Genomic DNA, 17134 nt, shown 5'->3' with positions numbered 1-17134 from the left:
AGTCTTGGGTCGAGAGCTGTAAGAAAAACTAGTTTTAAGAGTCAGAGAGCATACTGTTGGTCCCTTCAAAGGGGTTACGCCTCACACTGTTTAAAATCATTAGAGAGACATTACTGCATGTAAAGTGCTCTTTTAGGGGGACAGCAAGCAGAGACAGTGAGACTCATGTTTCTCAAACTAGTATTCTGTCACCTCAGTTTTTAACCTCCCAGATGTACACAACATGGGAGCAGAAACATAGATGGTCTAAAAGGTAGATAATGATTTCCTTTCAATGTCCCTTCAGAATTTATTCTGGATCTGACCTTCCTAATCGCGACCGTCTGGCTCAGGTTAAAGTCTGCCATGGCAGGCCAACAGACAGGCTGGACAGCAGTCAGAGGGGCCGTGGCAGCTGCCTGCAGCAACCACACGTGAGGCCAAGACCCAGCTTCACTTGCCCCTAAAGCAAGGCACTGATTCCACGCCACATGCCCTCCAGCCTGGAGCCATCAAGTCAGTCCCTGTGATTTCATGTTCGTGCTGAGCCTGGACTTCACATCAGGCTCAGGGTGGTGCTGGGGATTCACGAAATCACTCCTGAACACTGTTCTGAAATTACTGTTTCAAAACATCAACAGCCTTTACTGACAAACTGTGAAGAACAGATAAACTCCACACCCCTGTTACTGTGGGTCCTTGGCAGAGCATCCACAGATGTTGGATCGGAGAATAAACTAGGTACGAGGTCTCTTGTGCACAAACCAAATCCCTACACTGGCAGAGACGTGCCCCTGGTCCAAAGGATCTGTGAAGACCAAGAAATCAGCGGCAGTTAATTGCTCTTTTTACCCCCAGTTCACTGTGGATTCTGAAATCCCTGCCATCAGCCCCTCTCATTTACATTTCTGAACACAAGTAAACAACACAACACAACAGCTTTCATTTTTGTCTGTAAACCCAGCTGCTACCACTGGAAATATCAGGAAGCTTTCATTCATACATTTTCCTAAGGAAAACCAGAGACAACTTGAAAGTAAGTAAAATGTTGAATTCCTGTTATAACATTGGTGATTTGTGTCATTGGATCAGGCGGCTTTTCTTCTCAGTAACTGGAGATACCAGCCCACACGTCAGTGAGAGAGAGTGTTGCATCCCAGCCCACATGCAAATACCCGTGTCTGCGAGAGTCATTCTTTTGAAGGACAAAGTATTATGACATAAAAAGCAACTGCTTTTTTTTTTTTAATGTTTCTCTCCCCCAAGTGAGTAAAATACATTAAAGAAAATATAGCAAATCTCACATATTCATTACCTGGATTCTAACGTTGTTAAAATGATCCTGTTTTTCTTACCTAAATGCAAGTGTTCACTCACTCACCTGAACCATTTTAGAGTAAAATTATAGCCAGTATAACCCTTTCCTCCTAAATACTTCACCATGATGATACCAAAATGGACATTCTCCTACATGACTCATTACCACCATCACACAATGGTTTTAGCAACAGTTTCCAAACACCATCTACCACCCAGTTCATATTCAAATTTCCTGGTCTGTCCCTCAAATGTCTTTCATCATTTTTTAATTCAAAGCAGGATTTGATAAAGGAGCAGAAAGGAGCACCTTTTCCAAACTAGCTCATTGACTGATGGAAACTTAGAGGGGTAATGGTTAAGTTAGCATCCCACTGACTTTTCTCAAGAAGAAAAAAAAAAAAAAAAAAAAACCAACTGTCTATAACCTGACCACAAAAGACAACTCTTACTGACATTTCCATGTGGTTTCTCCAAGTTTATTTTTTCTGTTCATAAACACACACCTGTGCACACACTTATGATCAAACTGTCTTGCTACAGGTCAGGTGCTACCTCCCTTCTTTTTTGGCAAGTGGAGATAAAAGAGTCCATACTATCCAGGGCACTATCTTTGGTATTTGGGTGCCTGCTGGGTCTGCGAACTGCTAGTCTGCTAGGTTAATAACAGTGAAATAGGGCAGCAAGTGCCCTGGGACCCTGCTCAAGGGAGGACCTCCAGTTTTAGGCACACCACAGCACACTGCTGGGTGGTCCCTCTGACTTCTTCCTTCTCAGAGCTAACGCTAACAAAAGCCCGAGTGACATGGAGGAGGTGGTAATAGGTGCTGCTGTCCTGTATCATGGACATCGAGGATAGACAAATACAAGGTTGTTGTTGTTTTTTTTAAATAGGAGGTACTTTGAACTCTTAGGAAGAAAGGGGCTATATAATTAAAAGCTATTATTAACATTCTCTAAACCAAACTGTCACTAAAAATGCAAACTCCTGGATATCAAAATTTTTCTTTGGGATATTTTTTAAAACTGAAAAATTTCAACCCAGCGACATGCGCTGCACTAAATAAAAAAAATCTCAAACTGAACTAAAGTTCTCAGCCAAGTCAGGCCATCACAGAGCTGCGAATCATTTCATTCCTTAGCAGAACTGTCTGTTGACTGTCTTCAGACCATGCTGAACTGGAAGCATGGTCTGGCCCGCAGGCTCAGGTCTGGTCTTACACCGTAGCGTCCCAACAGACAGCGGCCGAAGCCCTTCTTCCTGGGGACGAAGTGCAGGGTCTTCTTACCTGGTTTCCAGGGACACAGGTGGCTTCGTTTCAGGGGCTTCTGTTTTTCAATAGCATTGCCCATTCTAAATTAAGCCAGAGGATCACAGAGCCCTTCCAAGCCCAAGTGTCTTTGCTGAGGAGCAAACACAGACCAAGTCACCAGCTGGACGGGATTCATCTCTCAGACATCCCCATCACCCAGTGGCAAGCCCGTGCAAGAAAAACTTGAACTCTGCTCTGAAAGGTCTTTGCCTCCTGCCTGTCCAACTCTCTTCACTTCCAGGGAGGAAATCAGAATACAAGGCTTGTTACCGCCCCAGCCGTCTATTCTAGGAGCTCCTCCTCGGCTTTCCTGACACTCCAATCCTCATCGGCACAGCAGCAGCCTCGGAGATTGAACTTCATTTCCAAACCCCATCATCGCTGCTTTTCCTTGGGGGAGGAGTGGGAAATCACATGATCAAGAAGCTGAAAGCTAAAAATAGACCAGTTTGGGGGCGTGCCACAAGAAACACTGTCACAGAGACCCCAGGGTCACACCTTCTTTTTAAGGTTCTAGCCCTTAGACCAGTGTGCATACGGGACAAGTTCCATCGGTGAAAACAAACTGACTTCATTAAGACTGTTGTTTCCAAGGGGAAAAGTAAGCAAACATCAAAATGCAAGCTGCACTTCAGTTTCCCAAGAAGAGCTCGGAGGGCAAATGGGAGTGTGCAGCCTCAAGCTCCAGTCACACAGTCTACGTTGGAATTAACATTTCTGGAGACAATGCTGCACCACCTAAATTCTGAACAACAGATTTCCTGGAAGAAAGGGCATGAAATCATACACTTTTTTTTGTGGGGGAAAAAATTAAAGAAAAGAAAATGTCAAGGTACACGGAAAGATTTCACTGACTGAGATCCTAGAACCTGAGGGTAGAAAAGCTCTTCAGGAATCTCTGGAGCGCAGGCAGTGGGGAGACTGAGGCCCTACATCCGGGGCCAGATTCTGGCCTGCCCACCGAGCACAGCAGTGTCAGTTTCCCCATCCGTCAGCTGTGCAGAATGCCGTAGTCCCACCTCCTCGGCTGCGATGAGGACCAAATAAGACAGACACTTGGGAGTCCCCTCAGGAAATCGTTACCACCATCAAGTTTGAAACCACAGTAGCTCGGAAAGCAGATACCTGGCTTCAGCCAATTTGGCCAAAGGCACACAATCAAAGGGACTGGAGGGTAGGATGGGGGAGCCAGCGTAAAATTTAAAGACAAAAAAAGCCCACGGAGCCGAAGAGACGGGGTCTAAAAGGCACTCGGTGCACTGGGGCTTCCACTGCTCAGCGTGCTGCACCACAGCCAGGGCGCCACCCCCGCCACGGCCCCCTCCAAGGGGGCAAGAGAATCCTGCCGGCGTACGCAGAACCGAAGAAGCCACATCCCGATCTCCACAGGAGCCTGAGGTTTCTGATTCCCATCTACCGACACAGAAGTCATTTTCACACAATCGCGGCCTGCGAGTCCAGACTTCTCAAAGCCAACAGCATGTGTCTGTTCCACTTTCCTGCCACCCCAACACTGCGCATGGAGCGCTCCTTCCAGTCAAACCACAGCCACGAACCGGGAAAGAGCGCAGACCCGAGCTCCAGCCACCCGGAGGGGCCGCCGACACCCAGCCACGGGTCAAACACCCACAGCACACCCAGCACTCCATCCCCGTCACCATCAGTGACCGCCCCACCCTTCTGACACACTCTGAAGGGCTCTCAGTTTCCTTCCCCAAACTGTAATAATTTTCCTTAGGCAAGTGTTCAGTGCCAGATATGTCTGACCTCATTTCTTCCACGAGAAATTTAGTTCAATTCATCTACAGAAAGATCAAAGAAGTTCTACTTTTGAACGTGCATCCTAATGTCTCTTTTCACCTAAAGACAGTTTTAACGTATCAAATGCTCTGCACACAAAGCCGCCCAGCACCAGCAGAGTACCCGGACACGCAGATGCCTAATGACCGATGAACAGACGGGCAGACAGGAGGACGAAACACATGAAGACTTCTCCACCTGCCCCAACAAATACTGCCCACAGTGGGTGAACCAGAGCTTCCAGTCCGCAAACAAACTCTCCTTGCGGCAAGAGCCAGGGCGCGGGCCACCAGAGCACTGTTCGTCCGCCTTCGCCACTCCTCAGCCCAGGCCAACCCCCGACGGGGAGCGTCGCCCGCATCTTTCTCATCCCGTTGGTCTGCAGAGCCCCTGACGTCAGGGACTGACCGGGCCTGGGTCAGCTCCTCACGGGCCGGAGCGCACGCGATAGCAGGTCACCCCTGGAGCCGGGCTTGAGGCTGACTCCGCCGCTGCCGAGCCCAGGGGCTGCCACGTTCGAACCCTGAGGAAGATCCCCAGCTCCAGACAGCTAGGTTACTGCCGAACCTTCCAACCACCTGGAGACGTCCCTGAGAGCAGCTCTGAAGGGAGGACCCTGTGGGTCAGCTCTGTCTCAGGACCGCGGCCTCCCAGAAGGATTCCCTGTGAACTGCCGGGGGCTGGGGACGGGGACAGACGGATCCGACGGCCTTTTCTTAGACGGCGTCTCCGGGACTCGTCCCCGGCGGGGCAAGCGACCATCTAACCCACAGCTCAGGGGGACACGGGGCTCTCGGGTGAGAGCGGTCAAAGGGAAGCGCCGCCCGAATGGGAGCGCACGGCCAGCATCCCGGCCTCCGTGTCCTGCGCAATCACCCCGAGGACGCCGCGGAGGTAAGGCTGCTGTCAGCCAGAGCTCCCGGGAGCGGAGCACGACTACCACAGGCGCCGAGCCGCCGACTCACAGAACGGCAGGGCCTAACAGACACAGACTGACAAAACCATCTCCCCTCAGAGCCTGGGGGTGGGGGGCAGAGCCGGGGTCAAGGCGCCACCCTCAGTGACACAGCCAGATCCAGACCCCAGAAGCTTAACTCTTGGCTGGGCAATGTGCCACCTCTCCCTCCTGACCAGAGCGCGGAAGGAGCGGGAAACGCTGGCTTTGGAGGAGAGCTGGCCCATTCTGGATCTCTAGATGGGCACCTCCCAGCTGGGTGACTTTGAGAAAGGAACTTGACCTCCCTGGATCTGATTTTTTCATATGGAAAATATGTACTAGCAAGTTGCCTACTTCATAGGGCAGTCTAAAGCTTCAGCATGATATTTTAAAGGTGCCTGGCACCTTAAATAGTTACTGGGTTTCTTTAATATTCTGTTATCATCTATGAATATCCAACTTTACAGACAATACATTAAAGAAAAATTATCTGCCATCATGAGGGATATTTTCTTTCTGTATCAGTAAGATTCGCTGCAACATTCTGGTAAACAACCTACTCCCTTAGTGCAAATTAAGTTTCACTTACAAACATTTGTATCATCAGAATAATATACGCAACATAAGCTGGGGAGGCAACACTGCGTCTACTGACGTCTGAGGTGTTTCACAGAGTCCTACCCTCAATGCAGGGATTCCCTGGTGACTCAGTGGTAAAGAACCTGTCTGCCAAGCAGGAGGCGTGGCTTCGATCCCTGGGTTTATAAGATCCCCTGGAGAAGGGAATGGCAACCAGCTCCAGGATTCTTGTCTGGGAGACTGCATGGACAGAGTAGCCTGGCTACAGCCCATGGGGTAGCAAAAAGAGCTGGACATGACTTAGGGACTAAACAACAGCAATAACAACATCCTCGATGCAAGACGCACTGGATTCAGAAGAAACCTCCATCAGGGAGCCCTGCAGGCACTGCCCACTGCTCAGAAGAGAGAGGTCTGTGATGGCTGTCGTGCACAACTTCAACCCCCACCCTGCGGGCAGGAGACGGAAGCCGGGCTCTCCAGCGGGCGCCCAGAAGCTGACGTGTAGCTTTGTGCATGGAATTTGTCTGCTGGGAGGAAAGGCTGATGTTGGTCACTTCCCTTCCAGAGGAAAATACAACAATACAAGGAAGCACCAAGCACTGTGGGAATGTTCCAAAGTGGGAGCTGCAGCTCCGTCCAGAGCACAAACAAAGGGCAGGGCCAGCCTGGAGGCCAGACCGGCAGAGCAGCGAGGCAGAAAGTCTGGGAGCCAGTCTTCTGGGTGCCCTCGTCCCTGCTTTGAAGTGATGTTTCTGCCCAAGGCCACGGAAATCGCTGATGGCGAAGGCGCGTCTCGAGCAGCGCGTCACAGGAAACGCAGACCGGGCTCTCTTACGACACATGCATGCACACTCACAGGTCAGCCTCAGACGGTTATGGCCTGAGTGGCCTGAGACTCACCCCACAAATGGGGAGACGCAGACAAGGCGAGCAAAGAATCACGTAATTACCACTGTAATCAGCGCTGAGAAGCTCAGGGCAGGGGAAGCAAGCCTAGCAGGGTCACCTAATCTAATCTGGGCGGTCAGGGAAGGGTGAGACTTGGAGGAGGAGCTGCCCAAACACACGGGGAAGCACGTCCTGGGCCAGAACAGCATGTGCAAAGGGCCTGTGCAGCTGGAGGTGTGAGAATGGGGGAGGCGGATGGGGGTCAGCTGGGGCAGAGCCTTCGAGGTCCAGGGTTTCATCTCAGGGGCTTCAGGGGATGTCCAAAGGGCTGACCAATGCACGTGCATTCATTTTCCCAGGAAGAGACGTCCCTGGCATTCATTAAAGTCCCAAAGACTTCCAAAAGGTTGAAATCCACAGAGCTAGTCCAATCCTCTCATTCCAAAACAAGGAAACGCACGTCCTCATTTGGAAGGAAAGACATCTTCCCAAGGGTTCACAGACAACTGGAGAACCCTCCTCACTGGATCTCAGACTGGTGTTTGTCCACAGCTAGCCAGGTGCCTTTCTCCGGCAGGGAAATGTCAACAACAATGGAGTGCTAATCCTCACTGAATACGGATACTGCGTCCCGCGCAAGACGGCTTTGTTTCCGTCCAGGCAGGCCCAGAAGCAACACTCGACAGAACGACCCATGAAGCCCTCCAGTCCATCGCTCTTGGGGTCTGACCCAACCTGCAAAATACCAAGGGCAGGACCTCCGATTCCAAGGCACCCCGCAGCAGACTCTGGCAAATGGTGCTGGCTCATGATGGAAGGGCAATAGCGGCAGAGTCTCACTGCTCAGTCAGCATCTAGCCCTTTAAAGAAGCAGCTGCTTGTTCGCTGTTCTTTCTGAAGTCATGACGGGGCAGGAACAAAACAGCAGGACATGGAAGGGAAGAAGCCCACACCCTCAAATTTATCAAATCCACCTGAAACCGAGAGAAATGAACTATTTTTTCAAGTGAACAAAAACAGTAATTTTCTCCTTGTGATTTATTTCACAATTACATGGACTACTCAAGGGAAAGTCTAAGTATATGTGGAGAACACCTCCTGAGCTTTGATGCTTCCTGGAAGACCCAAAAGAGGAAGTCACCTCCTGGAGTGACCAGCATTTGAGGCCTTTGGGAGTCCAGTCCCCCAGCTTCCTCTCTCACCTTCCTCTCCCACATCCCCTCTCAGGAGCCTTTTCTTTAGTCACAGGGGCAGTGCCTGGTGAGAACCTGCTCCGTGAGCCTGCCTGCGCTGAGTCCCACCTCCTTCCTCTCCAGTAAAGCAGATGAAACCGAATGGTCAACATCTGGCAGGCGGTCAGCGGGTATCCATCAAGGGGACCCACAATCTCTGCTTCAGCTGGAATGTGACAGGGTCAGAAGAGGCAACACCCTCACTGGGGAAAGGCTCCCATCACCTTCCTCCCACCCTTGAAGCCCCCAGGATCTGTGGGCTCCTACCCTTTATGGTGGAGAAGGCAATGGCACCCCACTCCAGTACTCTTGCCTGGAAAATCCCATGGACGGAGGAGCCTGGTAAGCTGCAGTTCATGGGGTTGCAAAGAGTCGGACACAACTGAGTGACTTCACTTTCACTTTTCATTTTCATGCATTGGAAAAGGAAATGGCAACCCACTCCAGTGTTCTTGCCTGGAGAATCCCAGGGATGGGGAGCCTGGTGGGCTGCCATCTATGGGACTGCACAGCGTCGGACACGATTGAGGCGACTTAGGAGCAGCAGCCCTTTACAGTGACCCACTCGGAGATGTCACCCATCGTGACCAGGCAGCCTCAGCATGGGCGGGGCTGGTGGGGGCCGCAGCAGCACCCTCCAGGGAACGCCCTCCTCGGTTTAAAGATGCACAACCTTCCCCACTCTGAGGCTGAACCCACGCCCAACACGTGCTCCTGTCCTCTCATTCAATGAGAATTCGTGAGCTTCCCCTGTGTGCCTCCTGAGCTCCAGTGACAAAGCAGCCGACAAGGAGCTCACCTCCTTACAAGAGAGGAGAGCACACCGCAGCAGCCAAGACCATCACATTAGACAGCAACGGCAAACCAGAGGCAGGGTTAGGGGGCCTCGAGGAGGCAGCCTGACGGGGTGCTGCTTTGGGGCCTGGGAGCAGAGGCCTGCGGAGCGGGAGAGGGCACCCGTCACAGTCACCCAGGGCAGCTCTGACTCAGGAGCTGTGTGAAGCTCACCACCCCTATCCCTGCGCGCGAGGGTTAGCAACCCCCCAGGCCAGGGGATGGCACACGGTGGAGGCAGCACCTGAAGCCAGGCTCCTGAGCCCCGCTCTTGGCTCCCTCTGGGGGCGGCAGACGTGCACCAGGCAGAGGGAGGAGCAAGGGCAGGGCCTGAGGCAAGAGGGTACATAGGATCCTCCAAAAACACCCAGAGGAGCAGCTCAGGTGGCCGAGCCGCGGGGCAGAACGGCCAGGGACAGGGGTGTGGGTGGCCCAGGCAGGGCTCTGGCTTTCGGCCACTGTGCTGGGGGGAGCCACGGACGGCCTGGATTGGCCCGGTACGGTCTCATTCACGCTCTGGCTGCTGAACGAAGACTGGACAGGTGTGACGGGAGTGGGGACCCAGGAGCCAGTCGGGAGGGCACCCAAGCAGCACAGGGAGGGCAGCGCCGGCTGGAGCACAAATCAGCAGAGACGGGTCAGAGACGGGAGGCCGGGCACAGCCGGGGTAAGCCCAGGGGCCCTGCGGGCGGTCAGCTGTGGGCGACGAGAGGAGAGTCCCAGAGGACTCCCAGATTTTATGGGCCTGATCAGTTAGGCCGAAAATGTCATTATTTAGTGGCTTCCCTGGTAGCCCAGCGGCTAAGACTCCCAATGCAGGGGGCCTGAGTTCCACCCCTGGTCAGGGAACTAGATCCTGCATGCCAGAACTAAAGCTCCCGCCTACTGTGATGAAGACTCAAGATCCCCTGTGCGGCGACTAAGACCTGGCGAAGCCAAATCAGTATTTAAACAAACAAAAAGCCTCTTTTAAAAAATGGCATTATTCACTGCCATGGACACCCTGGGAGGAACCAGTGAGGCGGGAAGTGAGGTGGTGAGGCAGGAGCCCTGGCTTCGTTTAGACACATCAAGTCTGATGCTAAGTGGAGATGTAAGTGGGCGGTCTGCAGTTCAGGGGACAGTCGGAGGCTGGACATGCACATTTGGGGATGCCCAGTATTCAGATGGCATTTAAAGGCACGGGACTAGCACAGACATAGAGAGCAAACTCATGGTTACCAAGAAGGGGAGAGGAGATAAGACGAATTGGGATGTAAGGAGCGACATACACACAATACTGTGTGTGAGCAGGTAACTAACGGTGAACTGCTGTATATACAGCTCAGGGAACTCTACTCCACGATCTGTGGTGACCTAAAAGAGAATAAATCTAAAAAAAGGGGTGGGTACATGTATACATATGCCTGATTCGGGCTTCCCTGGTGGCTCAGCTGGTGAAGAATCTGCCTGCAAAGCAGGGAGGCTTGGGTTTGATCCCTGGATTGGGAAGATCCCCTGGAGAAGGGAAAGGCTACCCACTCCATACTCTGGCCTGGAGAATTCCATGGACTATATAATCCATGGGGTCGAAAAGAGTCAGACATGACTGAGCGACTTTCACTTTCATGAATGATTCATTCTTCTGTCAGCAATAAACTAACATCATTATAGATTATACTTCAATAAAAATTTTAAAAAGAAAAAAAAAAAAAAAAAGACATGGGACTGATTGCTGAGGAAGAGACTGGAGGACTCAGCCCTAGGATATTCCAAAACTGAGAGTCTGGAAGAGCAGAGAATCCAGAAAAGGAGGGCTGAGACGGATGTGTCTATGTGTAACCACAACACTTACACATTAAGACAAGTCAGAAGCTCGTTAAAGAAAAAAAAAAATTACCATGATGTTTTTAAAGTAGTAAAGTTGACTACTGTGTGACTTTAAACAAATTTTCAGTTTTAGAGTCTGGTTCTCAAGTCCTAGACGCTTAAACTGTCTTGCTAATCATGGTGACAAGTAAACTAATCCATTAGCTAATATCCCAGGGCACAATATACACTGAGTGTGAGATTCATCAGAGTTTTCCTCATAGCTGCCAACCTTCTGGGCATCTTCTTGTCAGAGCTAATTAGAGCACTGCTTTTCATCTCACGAGCTGCTGACAAAACACGCTGGAAGAGGAAGAACCATGAGCATCGTCCTTCCCCTGCTGTTCTCCTGTGCGAATCTCCTTCACTCTGAGGTGTCTGAGCTGCTCATCCATTTAAAAAGGATTCATTTCAGTACCGGGCAATGGTGTACCCTCATGCCTCCACATGCCAACCGGCTAGGTCACGTAAACCTCAGTTTTCTCATCTGTAAAATGCAGTCCGTCTCAGCTCCCGGCGGTGCTGCTACTGGGGTTAAACGCACACAGCACAGCTCCTGACATGGGCGCCTGTGAACTGCTCTCTACATCCCTCCTCACCCTCCAGGAGCCACCCTTCAGGTCAGATCCCGAGGCGCCTTTTCACTCCTCTCCGTACTTACCTCTAGGCACTGACACCCAAGCACCCCCATCCCGACACCCACCCCCCAGCAGCACCCGGGCTGCTGCTCGAGCTCGTCTGACTCTTTGCAGCCCATAGACTGGAGCACGCCAGGCTTCCCTGTCCCTCACCATCTCCTGGACTTTGCTCAAACTCAGGTCCATTGAATCGGTGATCCTATCCAACCATCTCATCCTCTACCGTCCCCTTCTTCTCCTGCCTTCAATCTTGCCCAGCATCAGGGTCTTTTCCAATGAGTCAGCTCTTTGCATCAGGTGCCCAAAGGACTGGAGCTTTAGTGCCAGCCCTTCCGATGAATATTTAGGGTTGATTTCCTTTAGGATTCACTGGTTTAATCTCCTTGCTGTCCAAGAGACTTTCAAGAGTTTTCTCCAGCACCACAGTTCTAAAGCATCAATCCTTCAGCACTCAGCCTTCTTTATGGTCCAACTCTCACATCCGTACATGACTACCAGAAAAACCATAGCTTTGACCTTTGTCGGCAAAGTAATATCTGCTTTGTAATACATTTGTCTTGTTAGAAATGCCAGCTCTCAGCTCAACTCCAGAACTGCTGAAGCAGAAACCAGGGGCTGGAGCAAGCACAGCAACCCCAGGTGCTAAAACCTGAGACATACTGGAGAAGGTGGGTCGCATTCTGGGGAACCCAGTAGGTCCTCAGAACAGGGACCCCCAGCATGTCCTGTCATCAACACCTGCTAACATAACAGGCTGTAAACTGCCAATCTGTCGTAAACACAAACTTCCTACCTTTCTGGTTGTTTACTTTAAACATCAACTGTAGCACTTGAACAAAAATTCTTACAAAAATTCAACCTCCATCCTCCTTTCTACAGCAACAGGGAAAAGAAAATCTCTAACTTAACCCGAGATTACTGTCCCCATATAATTATTTTTCCAATTCTCTCTGTAAGATTTGACACAAACAGTAAGATCCTTCCCATCCGTTCCAAAGAATATGAATTTAAAATCTGGTTAATCTAACTTTTCTCACAAGGAAAATACATTCTGGTTGTTGTATGTACATGTTTACTGTTGCTGTTGTTTAAGAACCAAATTGTCCCAGGTTTTAATGCTTCCATGAGTTGAGCGACTGGAATGTAAGAAGTGGCAGATGCCCCCAGGGAGAATGGGACCAAAACCGAACTCAGCTGACCCTCTAGGGACTCTACAGCCCTTATCCCGCCCTGGAACAGGCTGCATTTCTGAAACAGCTGTCTCACTGCAAAAACAAGACCCTCTCCAGCACAAACGTGTGGCACTCAGGAGCTGTAAGTGATTCCTCCCCCAATGTCTCAGATCAGGACACTTCTGAGAGTGACAGGGAGGGTGCTATTAATAATCCTGCCAGGACAGCAGGTGGAGCCAGGATGTGAGATCGTCACCCCATCTGTCGCGTCTGCCTGAGCCCAGTGATCTTCAAGCTCCTTTTCCTGAGGTGTCCAGACGTCTAACTGCGAGGCGAGGCAAGAGTGATGTTTATAAGCAGAACTCTAGAGTCTGATTCTTTAATCAAAGGCTAGACCTCGCACGGAGGGGAGCCCTGGACAGGCTCAGTGCGGACCAGGAGAGCAGGTGCCTGGCTCAATTGTCACTGTGCCCCAGCATCTCTCGTCAGAACTAAAGACAGTAGGTGCTCAAGAAAGCAGCTCAGAGACTGAATCAAGGCTTCCTGCTGTATGCCCTGACTCTAAAAGGTAAACGTCTTCACAGTTTCACATTTGAAATCAGTGTGTTTTATAATCAACCCTGCTAATGTAGTTTTATTTCCTGAGAAGTGTCTTACATGTGTTGGTGCCACAGGACCGAAAGACGCAGTGACTGCCTATCGCCCCAGATTCACAGACGTGTTCACGATACTCGTGGGATAGAGACTTGTGACAATCTCGAGGCGACAACTCCCAAAGGGAGGCACTGTTTCATCTAACACTACCAGCGCTTCCCTGGCCTTAAAACTCTTAAGAGAAAGACTGGACCTTGCTTCCGTGGGGCTTCCTCTCTTGGCCCCTCCCCCAAGTCAATGACACCTTCTTATGAATGCGGCCCAGAGCCTGGAATCCTATCAAGCAGAGCGAGTGCAAATCCCATCGTGCGGTCAACTCAGTGGTGCCAACGAGGACGCTCCCAGGCAGAAGACTGGATGGAAGCCCCCAACGGGCTTGTGAGGATCTTACTAAGAGCCCTCAGCGTGTGCCAGACTACTGCACCCGACCTCTACACCTCCCCTCAACCTCTACACCTCCGGGACTTCTCTCCCACTCACAGCACTGCCCTCCTCAGGCCAATGAAGGACGAAGGACAGGAACCAAAGGCTACCACAGGGCAGCAGTGGGTAATCCCCTCTAGGACGGTCCTTAAGGAGCCCAGCACAGCTGAGGAGAGTCGTGTAAAGCGGATGGGGAGGTCCATCCTGGCTGAGAAGCTTCTGGCTCCATGGAAGCCAACGTCTCATGATCACACAAGCTCGCCCAGTTATCAAAGGGGCTGCTCTCAGGGAACCCAGAGTATCATGTCGCACGGGGGCCTGTAGTTCACCTAGAGGTCCTGCCAGCCCAGACATAATTCATTAAACCAGAGGTCATTTTTAACATGAGCACTGCTCCCTAGTAATATATCTGGCATATTCCACCATTTAAAAAATGTTTTAATATAACTCACCATATTTAAGACTGAATAACTATAATACAAATAAATGCTACAAAGTAACTGGCATCCACAGTACTTTCTAGACATACTGTCATAGAACGTACTGCCTTCACTACCTTTAAGTGTGCAGGTCAGTGGTCAGAAGCACACTCACACTGCTGGCTACTATCACTACCATCCGCTCACAGGACTCTCTCTGTCCTGTAAACCTGGACTTAAACACTAATTACACATTAAACAGTAATTCCCCATCCTCCCTCCTCCGAGCCCCTGGCAACCGCTATTCCACTCACTTTCTGTCTCAACGATCTGATTACTCCAGGTACGTCACACAAGTGGGACTGTACGATCGTTGTCCCGTGTCTACCGTTTCACTTAGCACAAAGTCCTCAAGGCTCATCCATGCTGACAGGACGTCCCCGCGTGTCAGGATGCCCCCCCCCTTCAAGGCTGGATAGTGCCTCACTGTGTGCCCAGGTATCTCACTTTGCTTGTCCATCATCTGATGACGGGCGCCTCTTGGCTACCGTTGTGAATAATACTGCTATGAAACCAAGTATACAAATACCTTTCTGAGTCTCTTCCTTCATTTCTTTTGGGTCTATTACTCTGAAGCAGAATTCTTGAGTCACACGGTTACTCTGTTCTTAATTTTTTGAGAGACTGCCACTGTTTTCCATAATGGGCACAGCGTTTTACGTTCTCACCAAGAGTGCATAAGGGCTCCGATTTCTACATATCCTGCCCAACGCCTGTTATTTTCCCGTGTTTTAAAGCAGACATCCTGACGGGCGTGAGGTGGTGTCTCACTGTGGTTGTGGTACACGTCACTAATGGTGAGCGATGCTGAGTATTTTTTCACGCGTTTATTGGCCATCTGCATATCTTTTCTGGAGATGTCTACTCAACTTTTTAAATTAGGTTGTTTGATATTTTCTGTGTGTCAAATGCCAGGAAACAGAGCTAGTTAACCAAAGTCAAATTCTATGCAGATAAACAATGATGCTGTCCATACAATGGAATACTACTCAGCTATAAAAAGGAATAAACTAAATAAAAGCAGTAACTGCATGTACCTCAAAGGCAGTATGCTAAGTAAAAGAAGCCAATTTCCAAAATTACATGCTGCGTGACATTCCGGAAAAGGCAAAACTACAAGGACAGAAGACAGACCAATGGCTACCAGCAGCCGGAAGTGGAGAAAGGGTCTGACAACAAAAGGACGGCAAGAAGTCTCTGTTTTTTCCCTTCCTGGGGCGAGGGGACTGTTCTCAGTCTTGATTGTGGCATGTGTGTGTAATCAGTCACTCAGGTGTGTCCTTCTCGTCGCGACCCCATGTACTGTAGCCCACCAGGCTCCTCTGTCCATGGGATTTCCCAGGTAAGATTACTGGAATGGGATGCCATTTCCTCCCCAGGGGATCTTCCAGACCCAGGGATCAGACCTGCGTTTCCTGTGTCTCTTGCACTGCAGGTGGATTCTTTACCGCTGACTCACCGAGGTTACACAAATTTACAGATAAGTTAAAACCCAAAGAACCAGAAACTCAAAAAAGGGTCAGTTTTACTATAGGTAAAATTTTAAGAAATTCACATGCAGAAGGGGAAAGGGGTCTCCTTTTATCCGCAGAGGCACTGTGCTAACTAGTTCACAAGATCATCTCATGGAATCCTTACGAAACTTCAGGAGTGTATGAATGCTGTCACTTGAGCCCAGGTCTAACTAGGAGAAACTAAGTCCTGATTATTCAGACACCCAAGATTCCATTTGACCGTTCCAAGATCCGGAATGTCTGCAAATTATTATTTATCATTTGATAGCAGGAATTCAGGGTTGGCAGGACCACGTCCACACTCATCTTTCTCTCCAGGGACTGGGTCCACAGGGCGCCTATCAGATCCTTAGCGGCACTTAATGACCTTAAAAAGCCCAAGAACCACCGCTCCCTATCGAGATCCAGGGAGGGTCTGAGGCCTCCCCCGGAGGCCATGGCTCTGGGAGAGGGCTGGCTCTCTCTCTTTGGTCCCCAAATGCCACAGCTCCAAGCGGCGCTGGTGACAGTGACTCATGTTCCCATGATGACCTGAGTCTACAGGACTCTCCCGGTGGGAGAGAGTGCAGTCTCTCTCTGCACGACCAGGCTGGGACCAGGCTACACAGGCCTGAAATGGAGCCCAGGTTCCTAGGCCAAGTCCCAGCCTGGTCAAATACAAAAACTTCATTCTACAAGCCAGCACATTTAGGGTAATTAATAGACAGCTCCCCTGAAACAGACGAGGAAAAAAAAAAAAAGCAAGGATAGCTCATACAGGAAAGCGTGCTTCTAATCTGCGCCTTTGGGTTTCTGATGAGCTCAGAGAATTAGTATTTATAAGGTACCCTCTGACAAGTTGAGGCAGAAGCACAAATTAGTGTGGTGATGGCAATTAAATGAGAGGTTCTTTAGCTCCTGGACCGAACGGTTGGAGAAAGTGAGACAGGTTGACTGGGCTTTGATCTCTCTGCAAACAGCCCTGTGCCCTGCGCGAGCTGGACTGACACATTCACCCTCACTTATCAGAAAGGACTGGGAGAGCACGGTTAAGAAGCCAAGCCTCAGAGCAATATATCCGAATTTCTAAACCTATTTTAAACTGTGAAAGTTAATCAAGGGGGAGAAATAAGGGGTATGAAGCCAACCCACTTGCCGATTCAAAGTAACTTGTGAGTTACCTGCACACAAGGCCCGTGGAGGGCTTGTGGGGTTTCAGCTATCACAAAACGAAGGCAACACCTTGTGATCATTTCACGTTCGGAGTTGAACAAAGACGGCCGAGTTAACCCTGAGAGTCTCCCCGACAAGGAGAGACTGAGGTGGTTGTCTCTGGGATGGAGCAAAAACGTACCTGCGGGTGACCAGCCCTGCTCTGGCTCTGAGATGAGCCGCTGCCCAGAAGCACAGGCCCACCCCTTTTAGACAGACCTGCAGACAGAAGCAGGACTCCCCTCCCCACACTGCACGTGACAGGGCACTTGTGTAGCTGAAATGACATGCCTCTTCCCATACATCATCTCTTTGGAGGTCTATTACTTAGTT

At 50.4% G+C, this 17134-nt stretch overlaps 1 protein-coding gene across 14 annotated transcripts in view; it reads right to left on the bottom strand.

The window, feature by feature from the left end:
- The window catches only part of RAPGEF1 (Rap guanine nucleotide exchange factor 1), a 136446-nt gene that overhangs the window by 109349 nt on the left and 9963 nt on the right, over positions 1-17134 (bottom strand). For 7 of the 14 annotated variants that reach the window (XM_069582130.1, XM_069582134.1, XM_069582131.1 and 4 more), the window contains exon 1: positions 2586-3002. The exons of 6 other annotated variants lie outside the window; for them this stretch is intronic. In XM_069582130.1, coding sequence (XP_069438231.1) covers positions 2586-2649 — 64 coding nt within the window. In that variant the 5' untranslated portion in view covers positions 2650-3002. Of the gene's footprint in view, positions 1-2585; positions 3003-17134 lie in introns of those variants that run through there. One more of the 14 variants, XM_069582139.1, reaches the window with a different exon arrangement.

This window comes from Ovis canadensis, chromosome 3, assembly GCF_042477335.2.
Source record: "Ovis canadensis isolate MfBH-ARS-UI-01 breed Bighorn chromosome 3, ARS-UI_OviCan_v2, whole genome shotgun sequence".
Taxonomy (NCBI): Eukaryota; Metazoa; Chordata; class Mammalia; order Artiodactyla; family Bovidae; genus Ovis; species Ovis canadensis.
The sequence above is the reverse complement of the archived record's forward strand: the minus strand, read 5'-3'. Positions and strand labels throughout refer to the sequence as shown.